Below are 21,132 nucleotides of genomic sequence, written 5' to 3'. Positions count from 1 at the left end.
GAGCCACCTCCTCACGCCAGCCTTAGCCCTTGGCAATAAAAACCAGGTCCTAGCTGGGAAGCACACAGGGGAGAGAGGGGACTGAAATCGCTGTGGCTTATTGGTATTTCCTGGAGGGTTTAATGTTATGAACACCCCTGCGTAGCCTGAGGGGTCCTGTCTTCTGGAAATGAGAAAACAAACCCAGTGGAAGAGATCGGGCATGGGTGTGTGTGCATCGTTGTCAGCGGGTGTTTTACTTTGGCTTTAGATCAAATTCCCTCCCATACGGAGGTTGGCAGATACCTGCTCTGGTTGGTAAGGGGGGCCCCAGGAAGTGGTCATGCTGCTGAGGGGGAGTGGAGGTACTCACAGCAAACTCGTTCTCAGGGTCGACGGTCCCCCTGCGCACCGGCCGCGAGTAGTGGAACCTTTGCACGTAGTTGGATTTATAAAAGCTGCAAGACAGGAAGAAGCTGAGGCTCCTGGTAGGGTAGCGCGCTCGGCTGCTGCCACAGAATCTGACCTGACCCTGTCCAGGGAGGACTGTTCAGGTCTGGCAGCATCCTTGCTGTAGCGTTTAAAACCAGACCTTCCTTGCTAGGTGATTTAGAAGGTAGACTGGTGGGACGGCCTCCTGAATACATAGCAGGTCGTAGGGTTGGGAATCCCAAGGAGTTGGGATTCTTGCGTTGCTGCACACAAGGGTGGCTGGCTCATCATCTCCTGTGACCTCAACGAAGGATCTAGACACACCTAACCTGCTGTCCCAGGGGAATCTGCCAAAGGTTTCTTTAGGTGTCCCAGTCACCCCCAAATCACACTTCCTGAATCTCCAGTGAGGTTCTGACCTCAGGCCCAGCCGCACAGAGTGCTGGCTGTCTCATTGGTGTCCCCTGCCCAGGGGGGCCTGACCGAGAGGGAGACAGGAGGCTGAGATCCACGTGGAGCTGCACCTGCTCAGCTGTGTGCACAGATGTGAGGCTGCGGGGAGGGGCTGCCTTTCCCTGGAAGGAATGGGCCCTGCTGCTTCTTACAAAGGAGCTCCTGCTGCCACTGGTCCTCCCGGGGGGAGGCCTCTTATGAAGGCATCTGAGATGCTGTGTTGGGAACCTGGCCTGAGGGGGTGAGGTGCACAGATGGGAGGGGCTGCCTCGTGCCCCACAGGCTCCACGGCCCTCAGGCCTCAGGGCCTCACCACTGACCTTGCAATCTGGTATTGAGCAGATTGACACCTGCCTTCATGCCACTTCCTCTAATGTCCCCTTGACATACTCTGAATATATCCATTGTCAATGCACAACCTTAACAAATGTTGAAAAGGTGTCCCTTTGGGACACTGTGCTCTGCATGCGCACTGCACCCCCGCCCCCACCCCTCCTTCACACATACGCTCTGGGATCAGCCTGAGTGACAGCTTCTCCACGTCCCGTTCAGCGACTCTCACTGCTGCCTACTGAGCGTCCGCTGTGCCTCAAGGCAAACCATACCCTCACTTCTCCCATCTATCTCTGGCTTCAGCCTTCTCTGGGGCGGAACCCAGATGGCCAATTCGGGGTGATTCTTCTCCCAAGAGGACAGGGGAACAGGCTGGCTGAGATAGAGGAGGAATTAGGAGGGCACTAAGGCTTGTCTTGCCACCAGCTCAGCGTGGCGGCCCCATGGGATTTTGCTCCCCATCCCTCCTCCCGGTGAGCTGCAGGTCTTACTTTATGATCTGGTCAGGCACTGGCTTATTCTTGAACCTGGGGTGCTCATCCAAGACAGGCTGGACAGTGAAACACTGGATGTCTGGGATGCCTGAGTTAAGGGTTCACAACGTGTGTGGTGGCTGCAGGGACAGTTCCAAGCAGAGCAGGTCCCACCTGAGACCTCCCAGGCCAGCCCTTCTGGGCTCAAGTTTTTACTGAATAACCAATCTCAGGTTGCCGTCTGCTAGCTAAGTCCTAGTGACCAGTGAGCGGCCAGAGCTGCCTGCACTTGCAACCCTGCCTGGCGGCTCAGCCCCTGCTAACAGTCAGTTAGTACTGCCTCTTATCATTATCACTAATGGTAATGCCGTCTAATGCATTTATCGCTCTCAATCAACTGCAGAGCACATCTCCCCATGGTCTCCTTTCATCTCTCCAATTCCACTGAGCAGTGTTATAATGTAAATCGTCCCTGTTTCATAGAGGAGGGCACCAAGGTCAAAGAAGCCAGACAACTGGTTGAAGGTCGCGCCGCTTGTGAGGACAGAACTTGGGCTTCTTTGACTCTAGACTGCTACTCAGTGTGGCCCTCTGACCAGCATTATCATTACCTGAGAGCTTGTTAGAAACGCGAATCTCAGGCCCTGCCTCTGACCTACTGAATCAGAGTCTTGATTCTTATAAAATCCTCATATGCATGCTCACATTTAAGAATCACTACATTAGAGCATGCAAATACATGCCATTTTACACGCCACCTCTGAAAGTGTGAGAGTAACTGCCTGTGGCAGGATGGTAAGGCTGTGTCCAGGCTCAGTGGGACAGAGCTCCATGATTGATTAGTGATGCCTGCCATGGGCACAGGATACAGGAAATGCACCATGTGGGCCAGATCTTTGTCACGCTTATTCTAGAGCTTTATTCATTTAAGCCGACAATATGGTAAACCAAAGGAACAAAATCAGTCATCACGGGTCCCGTCCCTGAGCCCCGCTCCCATTCCCTACTTTCCATGGTATCTTAACCCATCTCTCCTCTTTAGGTACCCAAGTTCTCTCATTGCTCTCTTCTACTAGACGACCACCATCACTCCTAAAACTCTTCTCCTGGGCCCAACATTTCTGCCAACTAAGGGATCACCAACTCCTCTTGCTGGCATTCAAATGTGCCAACGTTAGAGTATGGAGTATTCAAATACTTAACTATGATCCCAGCCCATTTTCCACCATTATGTCTGGGTATCCAATAGCTACAACTCCTCCCTTTGCTTAGAACACCTGCCACATCACCACCATAGCCCGCATGAGCACTCAGTCGGCCCTCAGTCAGGTGCCGTTTTCCCTCCTCCACAGCATTTGTCTGTACTTGGCGCTCTTAACTCTCAACTCTGGTTTCCCCTCCCTCCCCCCTCCCAGTGGCTTGTGAGCTCTCTGACAGCTATGATTCTTCCACGCACAAGAAATGGCGAAAACAGAACTTGAAGTTAAATTCAACTGTCCCTCCTCCCCACAAACTCACTGCATAGTAACATGTTGGGCGTGTCCGGTATTTTCGAGCATCCTCCCCGTAAACATCGTGGCCATAAGCATTTTTGCTGCAGACATGTCCACTGCAGAGCGAATTTGCCATAAGGCGATTTTGTCATAAAAGATAAATTAACTGGTTGACGGTTTGGTTTCATTTCTCCATTGACAAATCAATTTAGATACATGAAACACTTAATGTATTTAAGCTAGTGGCCATGACTGTTGGTTTCATTTCATTTCTCCATTGACAGATTGCTGCAGCGCTCCTATTCTTATATTATATAAATCTTAGTTCTCATAATGGTCTCATAATGGGGTGGTCTGAAAATAGTGGACGCGTGACAGGAAACACGGTGTAAAACTTACTGGGCCAGACTGCATACTATACTATGACAGAAAATGATCATGTGCCAGTTTGCAGATCCTTAACTAACACTGTATGTATTGTATGACTAACATGTCCCATCGAGCTTTTGAATATCTATCAATGGACATGGGACAATATGCAAATACAACTTGACAATTTAAAAAAAAAAAGGATAGCAATAAAGTCTTTTTAATTTTGTTATTCACTTTTCCCTTTTACAGCAAAATTGCCTTATGGCAAATTAGTTCTGTAGAGAAAATGTTCGCGGTAAAAATGCTTGTGGCCAAGATGTTTAGTGCGAAAATACCTAGGATTTATGTTGGGGATTTAATTGTTTTCCCTCTGAAGAGTATTGTGACGTCAAATGAGAGTCCCTTAGAGGGGGAGAGAGAGAAGGATGTTTAAGACAAATGAATAAATGTCACTGGAAAGATTTCTGTTAGGTGCAGGAAGACCATTTTCTTTCTGAAGCCATACAGCCAACAGCCTTCTCTGGGAGGGAAGTCACCCTGGATTAAGTCTAGGGCAGGATCTGGCAAACTGTGGCCTGCAGGTCAAATCCAGCTCACCATCCGTTTGTGCACGGTCCACAGCTAAGAATAGTTTTTATATTTTTAAGTGAACTTTAAGTTAAAAAAAAAGAGCATTTTGTGACATATAAAATGCTATGAAATTCAAACTTCAGGGTTCATACATAAAGTTCATTAGAACACAGCCACAGCCACCCATGCCTGTGCTATCTGTGGCTGTTCTCCCACTATAACAGCAGGGTTGAGAGTTGTGACAGAGGCCATGTGGCCCAGAAAGACTAAAATATTTCCTATCTGGACCTGTAGAGAGAAGTTTGCCAACTCCTGTTGTAAAGAAGTTTCTAGGTCAAGTCTACTGATCTTAGCAATCGTTCTTGGTCCAAGAGTATAACCCAAAGCTAGTGACACCAGGAGGACGCATGGTTGGACTCTCACCATGTGTGAATCTATGCATAAAATTGTGGCCCCAGGGTCTGGGCGGAGAGGAGGGTAGGGGACAGGAGACACCCAACCAAGAGACCTTTGCTTTTCAGTATTTTCCCCACCTGGAGACCTAAGTGGGAAGACATGAGATCTGTCACCTTTCCAAAGTGCTTGCTGGCATTTCAACAAGTGAAGGCAAGAGAACAGAGCACTAAGAGCTCAAGTTTGGGGAAAAAGCAGACCTGAGCTCAAATCCTAACTCCATCACTTCCTGTGACCTTGTGCAATCTGCTTACAGTTTTTGAGCCTCAGTTTTCTTATTTGTAAAATGCAGAGAGTAATCATATCCCTCTCCTAGGATTATTATAAGGATAAAATAAAACAGTGCATGCAAAACGCCTAGTATATGAACAGTTAGTAATGCACCTTCTGTTCATGAATCTTAAACAAAACGATGACATTATAGAAAGAATACAGACTTTGGGACAGATAGATCTTAGAGTACAAATCTCAATTCCATCACTACCTAGCTTTGTAACTTGACCTGTCTCCCTCACATATTCCTTCTCTATGAAGTAAGAAAAATTAACACCGACCTTATAGGGGCTTATGGGGATTAAAGGAATACTGCTTATAAAGCACTCATCCCATGCAAAGTACGGAGGATATTTAACAAGTGTCAGACCTTCCTCTTTCCTTTCCACCTGGTTCTGGGCACTGAATCAGGCCTACATATCATTCTATGGCCCAGGAACACATGCTCTCTCCACCCACCTCAAGTTAAAAGGCCACGGGCCTGTTCGGCACCAAATGTCCACTTAGAAGGGCCTTATACTAATCCCGTGTCTCGCCTGTAACCAAACTCACATTTGTAACCAGCCAGCCCCACCACCAGTTGCATTTCCTCTTGCAAATAACCATGGTAGAGCAGGCATGAAGGACAGGCGCACATAATGAAAAGGTTACAGACGAATATTTATCACCCGAGGGAAAAGATCTGTTGGATTATGGTTCTGCAGACTTAGCAGACCAGCCATGCAACCTGTCAATCCCATTTTAAAGGTTGTAACTTAATTTATGTTAAAGGGTGCAAAGTGGGGAGCCAGGCTGGGTGAATGCACCTCTGCTCAGCTGCCTGCCTTAGCCTTGGGCTTACATACTTCCTGCCACTGGGAGCCCTGCATCCTGCCCAGGACCAGCTCCCGGCCCTGTGAACACCACACCCTGCCCAACCTCATGGCGTCATCTCATGTCACCTCTGCACGCCACTGAGCTGGCTCCCTCTCCCTGACCTTTCTCTAGTTGTCTCTCTCTTTCTTGTTTTCTTTATCTTTCTATTAATCAACCAGTATTTCCCTATTTGGGCCAGGCACTGTGGGAGACGGAGGAATTACTGCAGTGAACAAGGCATCACAAGTGTCTGCCCTCATGGGGCTTACAATCTAGCTTATATGTACCTTTAAAAAGCACAGGAGATAACGGCAGACTGGAACGGCAGATCCGTTCTCTAAAGAAAACAGAGTTTGAGACAATATAGTCATAAAGAGTTCAGTGAAGGCCATGTTAGGTGACCACGGAAGACCCCTTCCAGCAGGTGACCCCAAGTAAGGATCTGAGGGGTAAGAAAGGAGCTGGGGGAAGGGCATGCCTAGCAGAGGGAACAGAACACGTACAGGCTCAGAGGTGGGAACAAGCTGGGAGTGCTTAAGGAACAGAAAAGAGGTCGGTGTGGCCAGAGGGGCACGAGAAAGGAAAGGGAGAGTCTGGGGGCAATGGCAGTGGAGAGACCGGCGGGGGCCTCACTCAGGAGTTCTGATTTTCTTAGAAGAGCAGTGTGGCACCATGTCAGTTCTTAGGACCCGCGACGCTCCTTCCCAGTCAGGGGATAGTCCTTCCATCTGTCTAGGACGCCCTGCCCACGTCTCACAATGCTTGGCTGGTCATTCACCTTAAACATCACCTCCTCAAGGAAGGCTTCCCTGCCCTCCTAATCAGAGCACCCTGCATAGCCTCCTCGGCGACGGTCCCACTTTTCTAAATACATATTTAATGGTGTAATTAATTGTTCACTGTGTCTTTTACTTATTGGGCTCTAAGCTCCCTGAGGTAGGACCGTGTTGTGAGTATAACCCCCAGCACTTTGCATAATGCTTGGCACAGAGTCAGAGCTTGTTAGCATTCATTACAAGACTGACTGACTGAATGAACGAACGAATGAGCCCATGAATGCAACATTTGCGATTTCCTGAGATGGGTTCTTTGGATCCCACACTGGACACTAAAACTGGCACCACAGCAATGATTCTGGCGGCAGCTCTGAGCTCTGAGCGAGGGCTCAGTGGCTCTAGTCCCGGCAGGGCTGCCCACGCCTGGCCCCTTGGCTGGGGCCTTCTCCAAGGATACACTGGCCTGGGGCGTTCTTCACATCATCGCCAGGGGAAGAGGTGGTGTTCATCTTCTCTGCATTGGGGAACTGGCTCATCAGCTGCATCTGGAAATCTTCTCTTCGCTCGTACTCCTTCCCTCGGTAGATGAACACTTTGTTCTGCAGGGAAATGACACCATCAGAGACCTCAGGCCCAGGCTTGGAGGATGTGGGCCAAGTACAGCTGGGAGTCTGTGACACGAGCACAGCACATGGTGACCTCCTATGGACCCTGGTCCTGTCTGCTTCCCCTCCAAGGAAAGGAGGGGCTCAACTCACCGACCTTCTAGCTGGGCACACCACTTCTTTAAAAAGATTGGCTCGAAAGGGAGAGGAGATCCCGGATGCCAAGAGCTTCTTCAGACTGTCCTATGTGCAGCTTTAGAACAATCCCTCACTCGGCTTTCACTGTTAGCCCCTATCTCCTCCTTACGTAACCGCAGAATTTCTCTCCCGCCTTCAGTGGGCCACGTGGGCTGGCGTGTGGGATGGAAGGACCAGCACTGGGGTCCTGTATCACGTGGCTCCTGGCCCTGGCTTCATGGAGTCACACACTTTACCTTCCATGACCACACCAGCCTCTTCTAGGTTAGCAGTTTTCACACAGGGGGGGATTTTGCCTCCTAAGGGACACTGCCAGTGTCTGGAGACATTTTGGTTGTCACGACTCGGGGGAGGGGGCCTACTGGAACCTAGTGGGGAGAGGCCCGAGACGCTGCTACACACATTTCAATGCATAGGACAGCCCCCCACAAGGACGAGTGACCTAGTTCAAAGTGCCAGTACAGCTGAGGCTCTCGGCCAGGTCCGTGCAGCCTCTAACGGCCCCTCATTAGTCTGTCCCAACCCGCATCTGAAACCTCTGTACGTCAGGGCTTCCACCTGTTGGATCATCAGAGGGGCCCAGACTTTTACAAGTTCAGATTCCGAGGCCTCACTCCAGACCTGCTGAAAGGGAACCTGTGGGCGTCGCACCCGGGCACAAGCGTTTTTAACGAGTTCCTCAGGGGGTTCTGGGGTACGATCAGGTTGGAGATGTCACCTCTTTTCCATCAAGGAAACCACCACTATCTACGCCTTCTGCAGTTTGTGTCCACTCTGACTCCACATTGACTGTTACAGTGAGTGATTTATCTCCTTGACTAGACTGTAAATCAAGTGGGGTCAGAGGTCAGAGTTATTGCTTCTTTTGTATCTCCCTGAGCTCGGAACTGAACCATAGACTCAGACTAGAAGGAAGCCTATAGCTGACCAGTGAACTATCCACCAAAACAGTGGTTCAGAAACTGTGCTCCACGGGTCCCCAAAGGTCCCCAAGACCCCTCATGGCCTCACAAGATCAAAGCTCTTTTCATAAGAACAGTAAGCGGTTTTCGCCTTTCTCACTCTCATCCTCTCACGAGTGTACAGTCGAGTTTTCCAGAGGCTGTGCGATGGGGGACATCGCAACAGACAGAGTGTAGAAGCAGGTATAGGCATCTCGCTATCTTCTCTTAATCTGGACATTAAAGAGATTCGCAGAAATATGAAACATCTCACTGTTTGCACTAATTTTTAAATTGGAAAATACAGTTATGTTTCCTAAAGATGCAATTTATGTTAACATGTGATGGGTTTATTATGGCTATTTTTAAATAATTTACATTTCAACATTTTCTTAGTTTTAATTTTAAATATGGTAAAAATCGATAGAGTCTACAAATACAGAAGTTCTTTTGGGGACCTCCTTAATCGTTAAGAGAGAAAATTGGGGTATTGAGTCCTAAAGGTTTGAGAACCAGCGCTCTGCAGTGCATGCTGGGTAGCAGGGTCCTCCAGCCTCTCTCTGAATAACTCCTCCCAGGGATGGGGGGACTCCGGATCACAGAGGCAGCTCTGGTGACTGAGTCTTTAGAGAAACACAGGGGGTGCCTGAGGTGACAATGATGGAGGGGGATTGGGGGAGGGGTTGGGGTGGGGCTGCACTCACGGAGGAGAGCACAGAGCCTGTGCCCTGGCAGTCAGAGCACAGACGGGCAGCTGAGGTGCCAGGGCCCTGGGACCTGCCTGTGTCTGTGTCACCCGCAAACTCACCCGCAGAAAGGAGGGGAATCCCTGGCCGTAGTACCCGACAGCGAAGTAGTCTGGCTTGGGCCTGAGGATTTTCATGATGTTTTCATAGAACTTGGCCTGCTGGATCTGAAAGAGGAAAACTCACAGCTTGGAACAACACAGATGTGTGTCAAAGGCACATTCAGCTTGGAGGGGCCACAGTGAAGACACGACCATTACACCAGAACCTACGTGCCAAGTGCACAGATTTGCACATTTGTGGCTATGTCTGTAATTATAACAGAGCAGCCGGCCCTCTATATCCGTGGGCTTCGCATCCGCAGATTAAACCGACCACAGATTGAAAATATTTGAAAAAGTTTTCCCAGAAAGTCTCCCTCCCCCCAAAAAAACACCTAAATTTGCCATGTGTGGGGCACAACACTGAAGCCAAGCCCAAGTGGTGACAGGTGTAGGTTTACCCTGCGGTAGCCCATATGCAAATATAGGTTATGTGCAAATCCTACAAATCCTACACCATTCTACATAAGGGACTTGGGCAGCTGCAGATTTTGATATCTGCAAGGGGTCCTGGAACCAGTGCCCCACTGCCACCAAGGGACAACTGTCATAGTAATAGTTACCATATACCAGGTCCCATGTCAGTCACTCGACCTGTACCAGCTCGTTTACTAGTATCGCCCTCATAACAACCCGTGAGTGCTGTGTCTCCGTCTTGCAGATAAAGAAATGGTCTCTCACAGCGCAGCCAGCAGGTGTGGAGGTGAAGCCAGCCAGCGGGCCAGCGTCCCCGTCACCGCCACACTTCATACACACCAGGCGTGTGTTTGTGAGGGTCCACGGATGGATACGTGTCTCTGGGTAGGGGTGTGTTCCTGTGTGTGCTCGCGTAACATTTGATCCGTTTTCACATGTGAACATGACCGGAAACGGTTTGCATCCTCCTTTGCACCGGATGCCATCTGACCATTGATCTTATCCTGACAGAAATCATGATACGGCACATAAAAAAGAACAGGGCACCTCACAAACACTGGCACCGTGAATGTGACGCAACATGGAAGAAAACGTGCCCGAGACTATGTGATGTGAGCTGGGGGCCCAGATGTGCATGCAGATCAGAGTGAGCGTGAACGTGTACGGGCGTGGGGGGTGTGTGTGTGTGTGAGTGTGAATGCACACGTTCAGAAGGCATGTGTGCCTCCACGCCCACAAACATCTCTCTGGATGCACACGTGGGGCAGCTGTAAGTGTTCCTTGGGGCAAGGACTTATGTGCTTGCATCAGGTTAGAACCACCAGCGGAAGCTCCACATGCCCTCCCAGCATCTTGACTCTGGTTTGACAATCCCCTGGAAACAGCTCGACTGGCCTCTCAAAGCAGCCAAGGTGGGGCGCTGGGTCCTGGCTCTCCAGTCACCAGGAAATACGTACGGGGAACAACCAAAAAGTTCTTCCTTTTCCCTGCAGAGGCCACCTCCTGGCCAAGCCCTGGCCTCTGCAGCAGAAGCAGGAGAGGCTGGCTTCCCCCCACTTCCCACTTTCCCCACCAAATCACAAGCAGCGAGGAGCTAATGGGGAATGGCCAGATGGGGAGCATTTTAATGTGATTTATCTGTTAATCAGAAAGCACAAATTTGCGTTTTTATTTAATTGGCTTAGTGATTTGTGGGAATTTTACTGCAAATGGAGCACAGCGTTGATTGGATATGCAACAGCAGTAGCCGCCTGGTGCCAAGCAGCTACTTAACACTCCATCCCAGGAACTGTCGCTGATGAGTTTTCCCAGAATTCCCCCCTTTGGAAATATTCCCAGCGGGGAGGGAGCCGCTCAGCCCAGCCTCGCTCAGCTCAGGCCCCACTTCCATTCGTTATCTACATCCCACCTCGCTGGCCTCCTGTCCCCTCTCCGGGCTCTATGGGGAGTCAGCGCCCTCCGAGCACCCCGCCTCTAGGACAGTCGGCCCCACTGGCAACGCCTTACCAGGTTCTGGCTGAGCAGTTCGTAGTCAAAGATCTCCATCTCGTACTGTTCTGCCAGCTCCTTGCACAGACTGATGGCCTCTTCCCACATCTGCAGGAAGGTCATGGAGACAGAGGTTAGGGGGTGCCTCCAGGCTTGCAGAGCCTGTGCCAAAGAAGGGAACTGGGTGGCTGTGCCTTCTGAGATTGAGCTGCAAGCCTGGCCCAGCCCCAGCCCCGGCCCCACGCACTGGGAGCCGACGCTTCTGGGAGCAGGACCCTTCCTCGGCTTCCCAGCCTAGTTTCTTCATAAATAACGGAGCAGCCACAGACTAGGCCAAACACTTTACTCACAGGCTCCCAGGACCTTCACAACCCCTCTGAGAGGTGACTAGCAGTATCTTCACTTCCCAGGTGAGAAATGAGGTTCGCAGGCAGAGCAAGGGGAGCTCAGATGCCCAACCAAAAGCAGGGTCAGCATGCCCCCCTGGGGGTGACCTGTGGCCTTACTTCATTCCCTGCCTTAGAAGCAAATGAACCCTTGACTCCCTCAGACTGCCAGTGTGCAGGTGGTGCTGGGAAGTGTTGGCCACATTTTCCAAAGAGAAATGGTTCACAGAGAAGTAGGCAGGTGGCCTAAGGTTAAGAGAGTCTCTGGACATAGAGATGGGGCCAGATCCAGTTCTTCTGATGTTCATTCCTGGGATCTTTCCCCTCTGCTAACCCGTCACTTCTTTCCCCTCTGGTCAACTTTCTTTCCTTCCTCCCTCCCTCCCTCCCTCCCTCCCTCCCTCCCTCCCTCCCTCCCTTTTCTTCTCCCATTCTTTCTTTCCCCCTTTTGCTCTTTTGTTTGGGGGGGCAGGTAATGACACTAGGAGATTGACCCTCCATAGAATGCTGGGTTCCCGACGCAGTACGGTTAATGGCCCCATGCAGTATAGCACAGTTCTTAGTCATCGTGTGCAAATGAAATTTTATGCTAGTCCCTTCTTAAGGGGGTTATTTAGGGTGCGTGGGTGGGCAGGGGGCAGCACAGAGGGGAGTGGGGTGGGTGTGGTATGAGAGTACTGAAAAGAGTGATTAAACCTTTTTGAAAATAGGTCTTTTCCATTTTTAAAAACAATTCAGGAAAAACAAACCCTGGACATAGGGGATCCTTTCTGTCTGTTCTTTCTGAGGCTGAAGCCAGTAGATCACCCCCCATCTTAAACCAAAAGGGTTGGTTTAAGGGGTTGCAGAGAGGCAGGGGGGATGCGGAGTGGGCTGGAGAGCTGGCAGTTTCAAGGGACACTCATTATATTTCATATTCAGTTTAAAATAGAAAATGCACCTAAATGGAGAAGCTAGGGGGAGAGGGGGAGGAGAGAGGGGAGGTTGCCAAAATGCAGGGTGTGCTTTGTTGCAAAAGTGCTCTCCCTGCGTCCAAGCATAAAAACAAAAGCAAGCAAGTGCTGCGTGGAGGAGCTGTGGCTAGAAACCCCTGGCAGCTTAGTGAGAGGCATCAAAACGCTTTATGTGCCTGGAGGAACCAAGCCCGCGGGCCAGGCTGGGCGGGGGCTTTCTCTTCAACCTGAATGGGAAGGTGGTGGGAATGCCCCTGGACAGGGGCCTGTTTGCCAACCACCATAGAACGCCAGAAATGCTCTCCCCATGCGTTAGGAGACCACCAAGGAACCGGGAAGGGGGCCAGGCAGGCAGTCAGATCTGGGCCCACAGGTCTGCCTCGGTGCCACTGGGACCTGACAGCCACCGATCTCTCTGAGTCTAATACATTCTGGCACCTGCTGGCTTCTAAGCATGGTGTGGTGTGCAGTGATGGGGTAGATGTAAAGATGGAGAAGACACAGTCTGTGCTTTCCTACAACCTAAGCGGGTGCAGTATACACACCAAAAGATGTAATAGTTGGGTTGTGAGGAACGTAGAGGAGTCTCCAGGTGACGACAGACGGACTTGTGGAGTAGAAAGCCATTGAGTGTGTCTGGAGCAACGGGTTTTCATGAAGGGAGGTACAGGGAAAAGAAGCTGAAGGGGTGCTAAAGAGTTTGGGCTTTATTCTAGAAGCGTCCACAGCAGTGGCTTTTGGAGACACCTGTACTGATCTCCGCCCTCCTTTCTGCTCCCAAAACACCTTGGTACCACCCTGCTCCGTCCCCTCCCCCATCACCGCACGACACGGAAGGGTAGTGTGCAGAAATGATCAGGACTGGCATGTCAGTGTGGCTCACTGGGCGGTAAGGTCCTTGAGAGGGAGGATTGTGCCTTTTTCCTCTGCTCAGCGCAGGGCGGGCTGAACTGCATACCTGGCAGAGGCCAAAGCTCAGCAGGCACCTGGCGGGCTTTCCTGCCGTGACCCACTGACGTAATTAGCAGATAGACTAATTGTAAGCTCTGATTGGATGGGGTAGAGCAGGAGGTTCCGGCGATGGCAGAGTGTCTGCCCTCAAGAAGCTGATAATTGTGCGTTTTCAAAACAGTGTTCTCCAGCTGCTCAACTCCTGGGAACTTATAAGTCCTTCCACAGACATTACCTCATTTCGTCTTTCCAGGGAAGGTGGGGAGAGCAGACCAAGACAGATGCGATAAACTGCAGGGACAGGGCAGACGAAAATTAAGTGCAAAATTACGTCCTGATGAACTGTAAGAGGGCTTGCACTTCAGAGGAGAGGCAGGGCTATCGGGAAGCTGGAGGGCTCACGGAAGGCTGATGGAGGAAGCGGCCGTCACCCGGGGCCTTGAAGGCGGAGTCGGGAAATATGGTGATAGTTAAAATGTAACAAGATATCACTATGTACCAGGTTCTATGCTAGATGCTCTATAGGCATGTTCTCACCCAATTCATACAGTGTAACTAGGAAGCAGGTACTGTTACTATCTCACTATTGTGGGGAGGAAATTAGAGTCTCAGAGAAGCCAAAGGAACTGTGCATGGTAGAGGAACAGGGTTTGAAACTCAGGCCACTGTGCCACGTCTCCCCCAGGGTGAGTGCTGGCATCTGGGTTGGTGCTTCCTGAAGGTTCCCTGGAGACTGGAGGGTAGGCAGCAGCTGGGCTGGCTCACCTCCTGACCAGCCTCCACCAAGCATCTGCCCTTGCTGTTTAGAGATCAGTGATGGCACCGCAGTGCCATGCATACACTCCATTCAATCATTTCTCCAACATATATTTACTGGTCCCTGCATGTCAGGCTCTGTTCTAGCCACTGGACATTCGGTAGTGGACAAGTCTCCTCACTCGTGGCATCCTAAAGTGAGGAGCCAGACAATAAACAAGGAAAAACGATGTCTGGTAGTGACAAGTGCTTTGAAAAGGCACTAAGGGTGACTCAGAGAAGGGGTGTTGCTTTGTCTAGGGTGGTCAGGGAAGGCCTCTTTGAGGACGTGACGTATGAGAAAAACCCTGAGCTGTGAAAAGGAGCCAGCCAAGGGATGCTATGGAAGAGGACTGTCCTAAGCTGGGAAAAGCAAGTGCAAAGGCCCTGCTGCAGGAAAGAGCTTGGCATATAGAGTATATGAGAAAGAGGGAGACTGGCAGGGCTGAAACGAGAGAAGCAGTCAGAGGATAGCTCACGTGGGGCCTCGTGAGTCACGGGGAGGATTGTGTAATTTGTCCTAAGTGGAATGGGGAACTGTTGAGATGATCGTAAGCAGGAGAACGGCGTGATCCAATGTCTGTCTTATGCTCACCCTGTTGGGGGCACTAGAGGAGGCAGGGAGATGGATGAGGGCTCACTGAGTGTCCAGGGGTGCAATGCTGGTGCCGTCAATGGAGGGGTAGGAATGGACATGGAGAGAAGTGAGCAGGCGGGATTGGGAGGGACGTCTGCAGATGGAGTGGGTATAGAGGATGGAAGAGAACCGCCCTTCCCAGTAGCCAGCGTCCCCACAGAGAGAAAAGACAGGGAGCAATTACCTTTCCTTTGTCAAAGTAGCCTATGATGATTTCATAGAGCGTCTCCTTCAGCTGTCGGTGGGTCTGGGGGTGCTGCTGGCCGGTCTGCATGACCTGCGACGCACACTGCTCATCTGACCACTGTGAGGAGGACATGCAGAGTCGGCAGGGGCTTGCTGACAGTGAGAAGAGTGAGAGGGGGCCCTGCAAACACCCCTGCTGCCCCCCTGGCCCCTGGGTGTCAGCGGTCAGTCAGAGAGATACTGGTCTGCAGTTTCCACGTGGGCAGTGCCTCCTGCGGATTGCTGAGAGGCACCTGACTCCGTGGGCTCATACACGTGGTTTGTGGGGATTTTCTCTGAATCCCTGGGAGACACGGTCCCAGCTCGTCACAAGCCAAAGGCAATCCCTCGGATTTTGTCCAACTATGGCAGCACTTTCAAGAGAAGGAAAACAGCTCACTGGGCATGTTAATGATTTATAGTTGATGTTTGGATGGTATATAAAACGGTTTGGGTGTTATATGAAACCACAAGACATATCTCCAGGGGTTATTGCTGCAGCCAAATGTGAAGGTCGCCTTTGGCGAGACCTTATGTGACCAGGCAAAGCGGTGCAGAAAAATAACCTGTCAGGTCAAGAGTTTTGGGACACAAAGCAAAACAAAATTTATATGGTTAATTCTTTTAAAAAATCTCTTCAACTTGCTGTGACAGCCCCAAGGGGATCCCAGCACAAATCCCCTTCCCTGAAAGGGCAGTACCTTGAGAAGCCAGGTGTGAAGAAGGAGCGTGTAGGCGGCCTCCGTGTAATTGTCACAGTCCAGGTGAAGATCGCGGAGTTTGTACAGGTATCTGTTTGGGGACATGTGCTGAGTTACCAGATGTAATGACAAGGAGGCAAGGCCAGGTGCCTTAGGAATCAGGCAGAACAACTGGACACGTCTGGGGGTCCCTTCCAGCCAGTACTATTCAACTTCATACTGAAGACTCTGGCCAACGCAATATGACAAGTAAGAGAAATCAGAGAAGGAGAACTCAACAACTGGTTAGAAGTCACGTGCTAGCAAATGGAAGAGCTGGCACGTGATCCCAGGCTAACTGCCTTTGATACCAGGGCTCTAATCATTGTACTATTCCAGGAGCGCCAACAAACCGCAGCCCTGTAAAGTGCAGCTCCTACCCTCTCTCCAGTGTTCTCTGGGTGTAAAGGAAGGGCATTTCCTGGTGAAAAAGGAAGTGAACCAGGACCTAGAGACTAGAAATTCCCATTGAGGCCCGGAGCTGTCAACAGGCAGAATCTACTAGTCAACAATAATCACATTCCCACCTCCCATCCTTTTTGCAATGTGACATTCCAATTCTGATCCTTTGGATGACTGACAGTTGAGGGGTGTTGAGGACAGGGCAGGGACAAAGGGAAGGGCTTCTGGTCAATTCTTAGATAGTTGATACATACTAGGTCTTAAGGCACGGTGAATTAACTTCTCTGTGCCTTACTCTGCTCACCTGTAAAATGGCAGTGCTCATGGAATCTACCTATGGAGTTGCTGGCATATGAAGAGCCAAGCAGATCATGTGTGAAGGCTCAGAAAGTGATAGCTAGCGTTGCTGCTAATACAAGTGAGTTTGCACTGAAAGTGATTAGCCCGCAGCCAGCACTGAGCAATGACAGCTATTATCTAGTACCACTGTGAACCTGGTTCTTCTACAAAGCATTTCCTCCTGCCACGGCTGGAAACAGGAATTGGAGCCCAAGCACCCCTGCTCTGGTGACTTGTGTGTCATCAGGAGCATTTATTTAAGCCCGACTTTTAGTACTTTGGTGAAGATGCTGCGATGCGATGCCCGCTGTCCCTTCCTCTGGGAGGAATGGCACTGTCCGTAATCATGCAGGAGTCTGCCCTGACTGTCTACGTACAGGGGACAAAGGGCTTCCCAAGCAGTTGTCCCCAAAACAGGTCTCAATGCTCAGGCTTAGGTTCCTGTTAGAAGCAAGCTTTCTGCACAGAATGTCACCAAAGGAGGGACACGTTTAAAGTCCAAGGTCACATAAAACCCTGACCTCAGGGTAGGGACTGCCAAAGGTTCTGAGGAGAAGGAAGGCCAACTAGTGGTTGTGAAACTAAGGAGCCAGGACACCTTAGTGACCTCTGCTCATTTGTTTATTTCACCAGCAAAGTGGTAGTGAGCACACAGGCTGTGCTAGGCACTAGAGATGTGGTGGCAAAAGCAGACACAGTTCTCAGGATTTGGAATTCACAGTCTCGGGAAAGGGGGCAAATGTCACTCAAATAATCAAATAACTAGTTGTGAAAATACAACTGTGGCCCATGTTGTGAAGGAGAGGTCTCTGGTCCTGTGACAGCAGGATACATCCAGGTGGGGCTTCTAGAAAGGTTTCCACAGTGAGACACTTGGGCTGGGATCTGAAGATAAGGAGCTGAAAGGGGGAGCATCTCAGATAGAAAGAGTCTTCCCTCATCTCTTCAACAAATGGGTGCTTTACGTCTTATCAGTTCATCCTTCCAACAATCTTCCTGCAGAGAGCACTGAGAGCTATGCTAAAGTAGGTATTTCTAGCTAGAAATAGGTAAAACAAGATTTTGAAACCAGCTATTTCTGCCTCTACAATCACAGCCTTTCCACTCTCTTCCCCCCTTAACTTTCTGCTGATCAATCAGAGTTATCAGTGAAATTGCACATGGCCTGCACGTAGGGAGTGTTCAGCCTGTGGTCCACCGTTAGAAACCCCTACATGCATGGCTGAATCCCACCTTATCTCATCCTGCTTGTCCTTGGTCTCTGAGACGCCCTGATGACTGGAGAGAGAGGTCAGAGGGCGAGCCTCCCTGCTATTATTTTCAGCTCCTTAATTGGCCAAGCACTGTCTCCTCTCCTTTGTCAACTCAAGACTTTGGTGATCAACTACAGAGCCCAAAGGAAGATGCCTTGATGGGCCCGACCTGGGATTCAGACTCAAACACCTACAGATGGTAGATGGGCAGCTTGAGTGAGACACACTGGTGAAGGTCAATGGGGGAAGGGAGACATGTCGTGACCAGAGCTCTCCCGCCCCGTCTAAAGGGCTTGCCACCACCCAGTCTGAGCGACTCTTGTCAGGACAGGATGAGGGCCCAGTAGTGCCACCACACTTTCTGAGTTTCTCAGGAGAAGAGGGACATTTTTATTTTTATGTTAAAATTTCCAGATTTTTAAAATTTGGCTACCAATTGGAAAATGTTTTAAAATACTACACCTGCCAAACAGAACAGATTTTCAGACTACATCCTGTTTACAACGTCTGGCTTAGGCAAGTGTGCTTTCCCTAGATTACTAGAGGACTCACATCTCCAAAGCTTCTGGAGATCTGGGATTCGCCATCTGCATTTCTAAAATGGGAAGAAGAGAGATTGGAGGGAGGGAACTATGTGCCAGAAGCTTTACCTATAGCATTTCATGTAATCCTCAGAACAGAAGGAAATGAAAACATCTGACAGGGGAAACTAGCGCAGAGAGACTGAGTGATTTATCCAGGCTCACAGCAAAACAAGGTGAAGATCCCAGGCTCTTAGGAGCCCAAAGCTTCGTGCTACTATAATAAGTCATGTCTAGTGCGGTGATATATACTCTCCAAACTCAGGACAGCCTGTGGAATTATCTTTCTCCCAAATGATAGCTCCTATTTCTGGAATCATACCAAACCAAACACATCAAAATATCTGTCGTAATAGCACAGTGAGTTCAGACTTGGAATCCCCGGCCACTGACAGAATGTGCCAAGAGCCCTCGAGGAGCCGAGCTCGTTAACCGCGTGGTCAATTCCACTTGGCGGGTTCTTGTCTCATAAAGATGTGCGTAAAGATACAAGTCCAAGAATTTTGTCATTGTGCTATTTAGAACAGAAAAACGATGGGAATGACCTAAATGTTCAACAATATAGGGTTGGCTATATAGATTGTGGTATATTCTGGAAAGAGAATTTTATAGTTTCATTAAAAATGATGTTGAAATATATCTGTTGACATGGGATTGTCAAGCAAAGAAAAAATCATGAGTAATATGATCCTATTCTTGCAAAAATATGCATGCATAGAATTCAGGGTGTGTGTGTGTGTGTGTGTGTGTGTGTGTGTGTGTGTGTGTGTGGAAATATGTATGGATTATGGGAGTTTACTTCATTTTTTGTTTAGTTTCTCCATATTTTATGAGGGCTTTTTTTGGGTAATTAAATGTATTCTTTTTGTAAAGAGTAAAAATAACAATGATTTTTTAAAAAAAAAATTTTGGAGAAAAAAATGAGATTCTGAGAAAAACTGGCAAGAGTTCTCTGCTCTAGGCTAATGTCCCCCAAAACATCCTTCATGATGTGTTCCAAGTATCTTTTAAATACCTACGAGAAAGTGTCATCATGAATCATGGTATTTCTTTCTCTTTGAAGATGGGCTGGCTAATGATCTGACTACATGCCTTATAAACCCTGGACTAAGGCTTCACACGCCTGCTTTGCAACAAACGCAGTGCAATTCACCAGCTCAACCCCCAAGGTGGGTTAAGGAAAGAACGATCTGTGGGTACCGCAAAACAGCAGGTGAGAGAAGTCCAAGTGGAGTTTGGGGGCTGATAATAGGAGAATGGAAGGAGCTGAATCTGGGGAGACTGATCGGAATCGTACACAGAAGGCCCGAATGCCAAGAAGATAAGTTTAAATTGTATTCTGAAGACAGTGGGGAGCCATCGATGAATATTGAGCAGGAGAGTGACACAGCAAGTCTGGGTTTTAGAAAACAAAAATCTTACCTTATGTACATCTCTTCCCGATTGTTATCTTTGTAGAAATTCTAGGTAGGGGAGAAAAACAGTCATGAGTGTTTTTCTTTGCAGAGCAGCAGGGGCGGAGGGTACAGTGATGGAGATGAGAGGACACTGCTAGTTACTATCTGGGGGCCCTGAGATGAGCGCAAGAAATGTGCTTTCCTGAATGCATCAAACAGCCTCATTCGGAAATTCTGTCTTGAAAGTCAGTTCCCTGATCCTGAGGCTATGAAGGGACAGAGGAAGTGCTCAGCGTCACATATCAGGGGGTGCAGTTGAGAGCTCAGACCCTGAGCTCAGGTTGACCCGAGAAACAGCCATAGTCAGAGTGAACAGTAATCCTAACAGACCCCAGGGATAGTAACAGGTCACAAGTCCTGACAGCACAGAACTATCAGGAGTTAGGATGAGATTCCATATGTTTAAATGAAAAACATTTAACCTGGGCAAAGCGAAGCAGCCTGATTCCTGTTCCTGCGTGGGGCTCATTCAGACCAGTAGTCGTCCTAAACTCCTCCACCAGAAATCCTAATCCCGTACATTTTCTGCAAGTCCTTACAGATTTTCAGCCAGGGGGTCATGATCTGACCCCAGAGCCCTGCTTCGAGAAAGCCCTGGTTTAATCCAGTGCCCCGCCCTGCACGTGAGGCTCAGAGAGGGGCAGTGACATGTCCCAGGCACCCGGGGCACAGTGAGTGAGTGGCAGAGAGGCACTAGACCTCAGGGAGACCCACACCTCAGCCCGTCCCACCAGCATCTCGTCCTCCCCCCGATACCATCGCGACACCAAAAACTCGCAGAGTCTGGCTGCTTCTAGAACTGCCTGACCCGAGCTTTCTCCCTGGTCAGTCTGACTGCTGGAGGGAGGTCAATTTCTTCAACCAACTCCTTCCTGCCTCTTCATAGAGAGAACTGTGAAACTCCTGGAAACACCTTCTTCATGCTCCATATGTAAGTTGGGCCTGGCGGAGTTATGAGCAATGGATTCCTTTCTGCTGTAACCAGGGTTTTTAAACTCCTCTTAGCATCTTGGAGAATCAATGGCAACATGTACGGAGGCTGTTGAAAGGAAACTGAAGCGGCATTACTACGGAACTATAGGGACGGGATTCGTACAGCAGTTCTGGAACACTGGGCATGGCAGGGGCCTTGCTGTGATGGCTGCCACATGGTCTTTGGCCACCGTCATTCATTTAAACCACTTGGGGGATAATATGGGGGCCACGAAGCCCTGTGGCTGCTACTACCTGTCTCGTGACATCCCAGGACAGAGGAAGGGAGCCTGTTTGGGAGCTGGCCTGTGGCAGGTACTGTGGTCCATGGGTCAAGAGCCTGGCTTTGGGTTTAGCTACTCTGGTTAGCCAGTCCCATAGTGATTTTCTGTAAATTCTAATTATTAGTATTACTTTGTTCTGTAAGAGAAGGAAACTCATAGTGAGCATTTAACCATCGGCCAGGATTGTACAACCTGAGAA

At 49.6% G+C, this 21,132-nt stretch overlaps 1 protein-coding gene across 1 annotated transcript in view; it reads right to left on the bottom strand.

Moving 5' to 3' along the window:
* The window catches only part of DOCK2 (dedicator of cytokinesis 2), a 362,053-nt gene that overhangs the window by 17,922 nt on the left and 322,999 nt on the right, over positions 1-21,132 (bottom strand). The window contains exons 36-43 of the mRNA XM_019741000.2: positions 19,643-19,683; positions 15,607-15,697; positions 14,865-14,984; positions 10,977-11,066; positions 9,015-9,119; positions 6,920-7,061; positions 1,689-1,770; positions 353-437 (exon numbers count right to left, since the gene is read on the bottom strand). Of these exons, the coding sequence (XP_019596559.2) occupies positions 353-437; positions 1,689-1,770; positions 6,920-7,061; positions 9,015-9,119; positions 10,977-11,066; positions 14,865-14,984; positions 15,607-15,697; positions 19,643-19,683 (756 nt within the window). The remainder of the gene's footprint in view (positions 1-352; positions 438-1,688; positions 1,771-6,919; positions 7,062-9,014; positions 9,120-10,976; positions 11,067-14,864; positions 14,985-15,606; positions 15,698-19,642; positions 19,684-21,132) is intronic.

The sequence above is a fragment of the Rhinolophus sinicus genome, linkage group LG10 (genome assembly GCF_036562045.2).
Source record: "Rhinolophus sinicus isolate RSC01 linkage group LG10, ASM3656204v1, whole genome shotgun sequence".
NCBI classification, from domain to species: Eukaryota; Metazoa; Chordata; class Mammalia; order Chiroptera; family Rhinolophidae; genus Rhinolophus; species Rhinolophus sinicus.
This window is presented reverse-complemented; position numbering and strand designations above follow the sequence as displayed.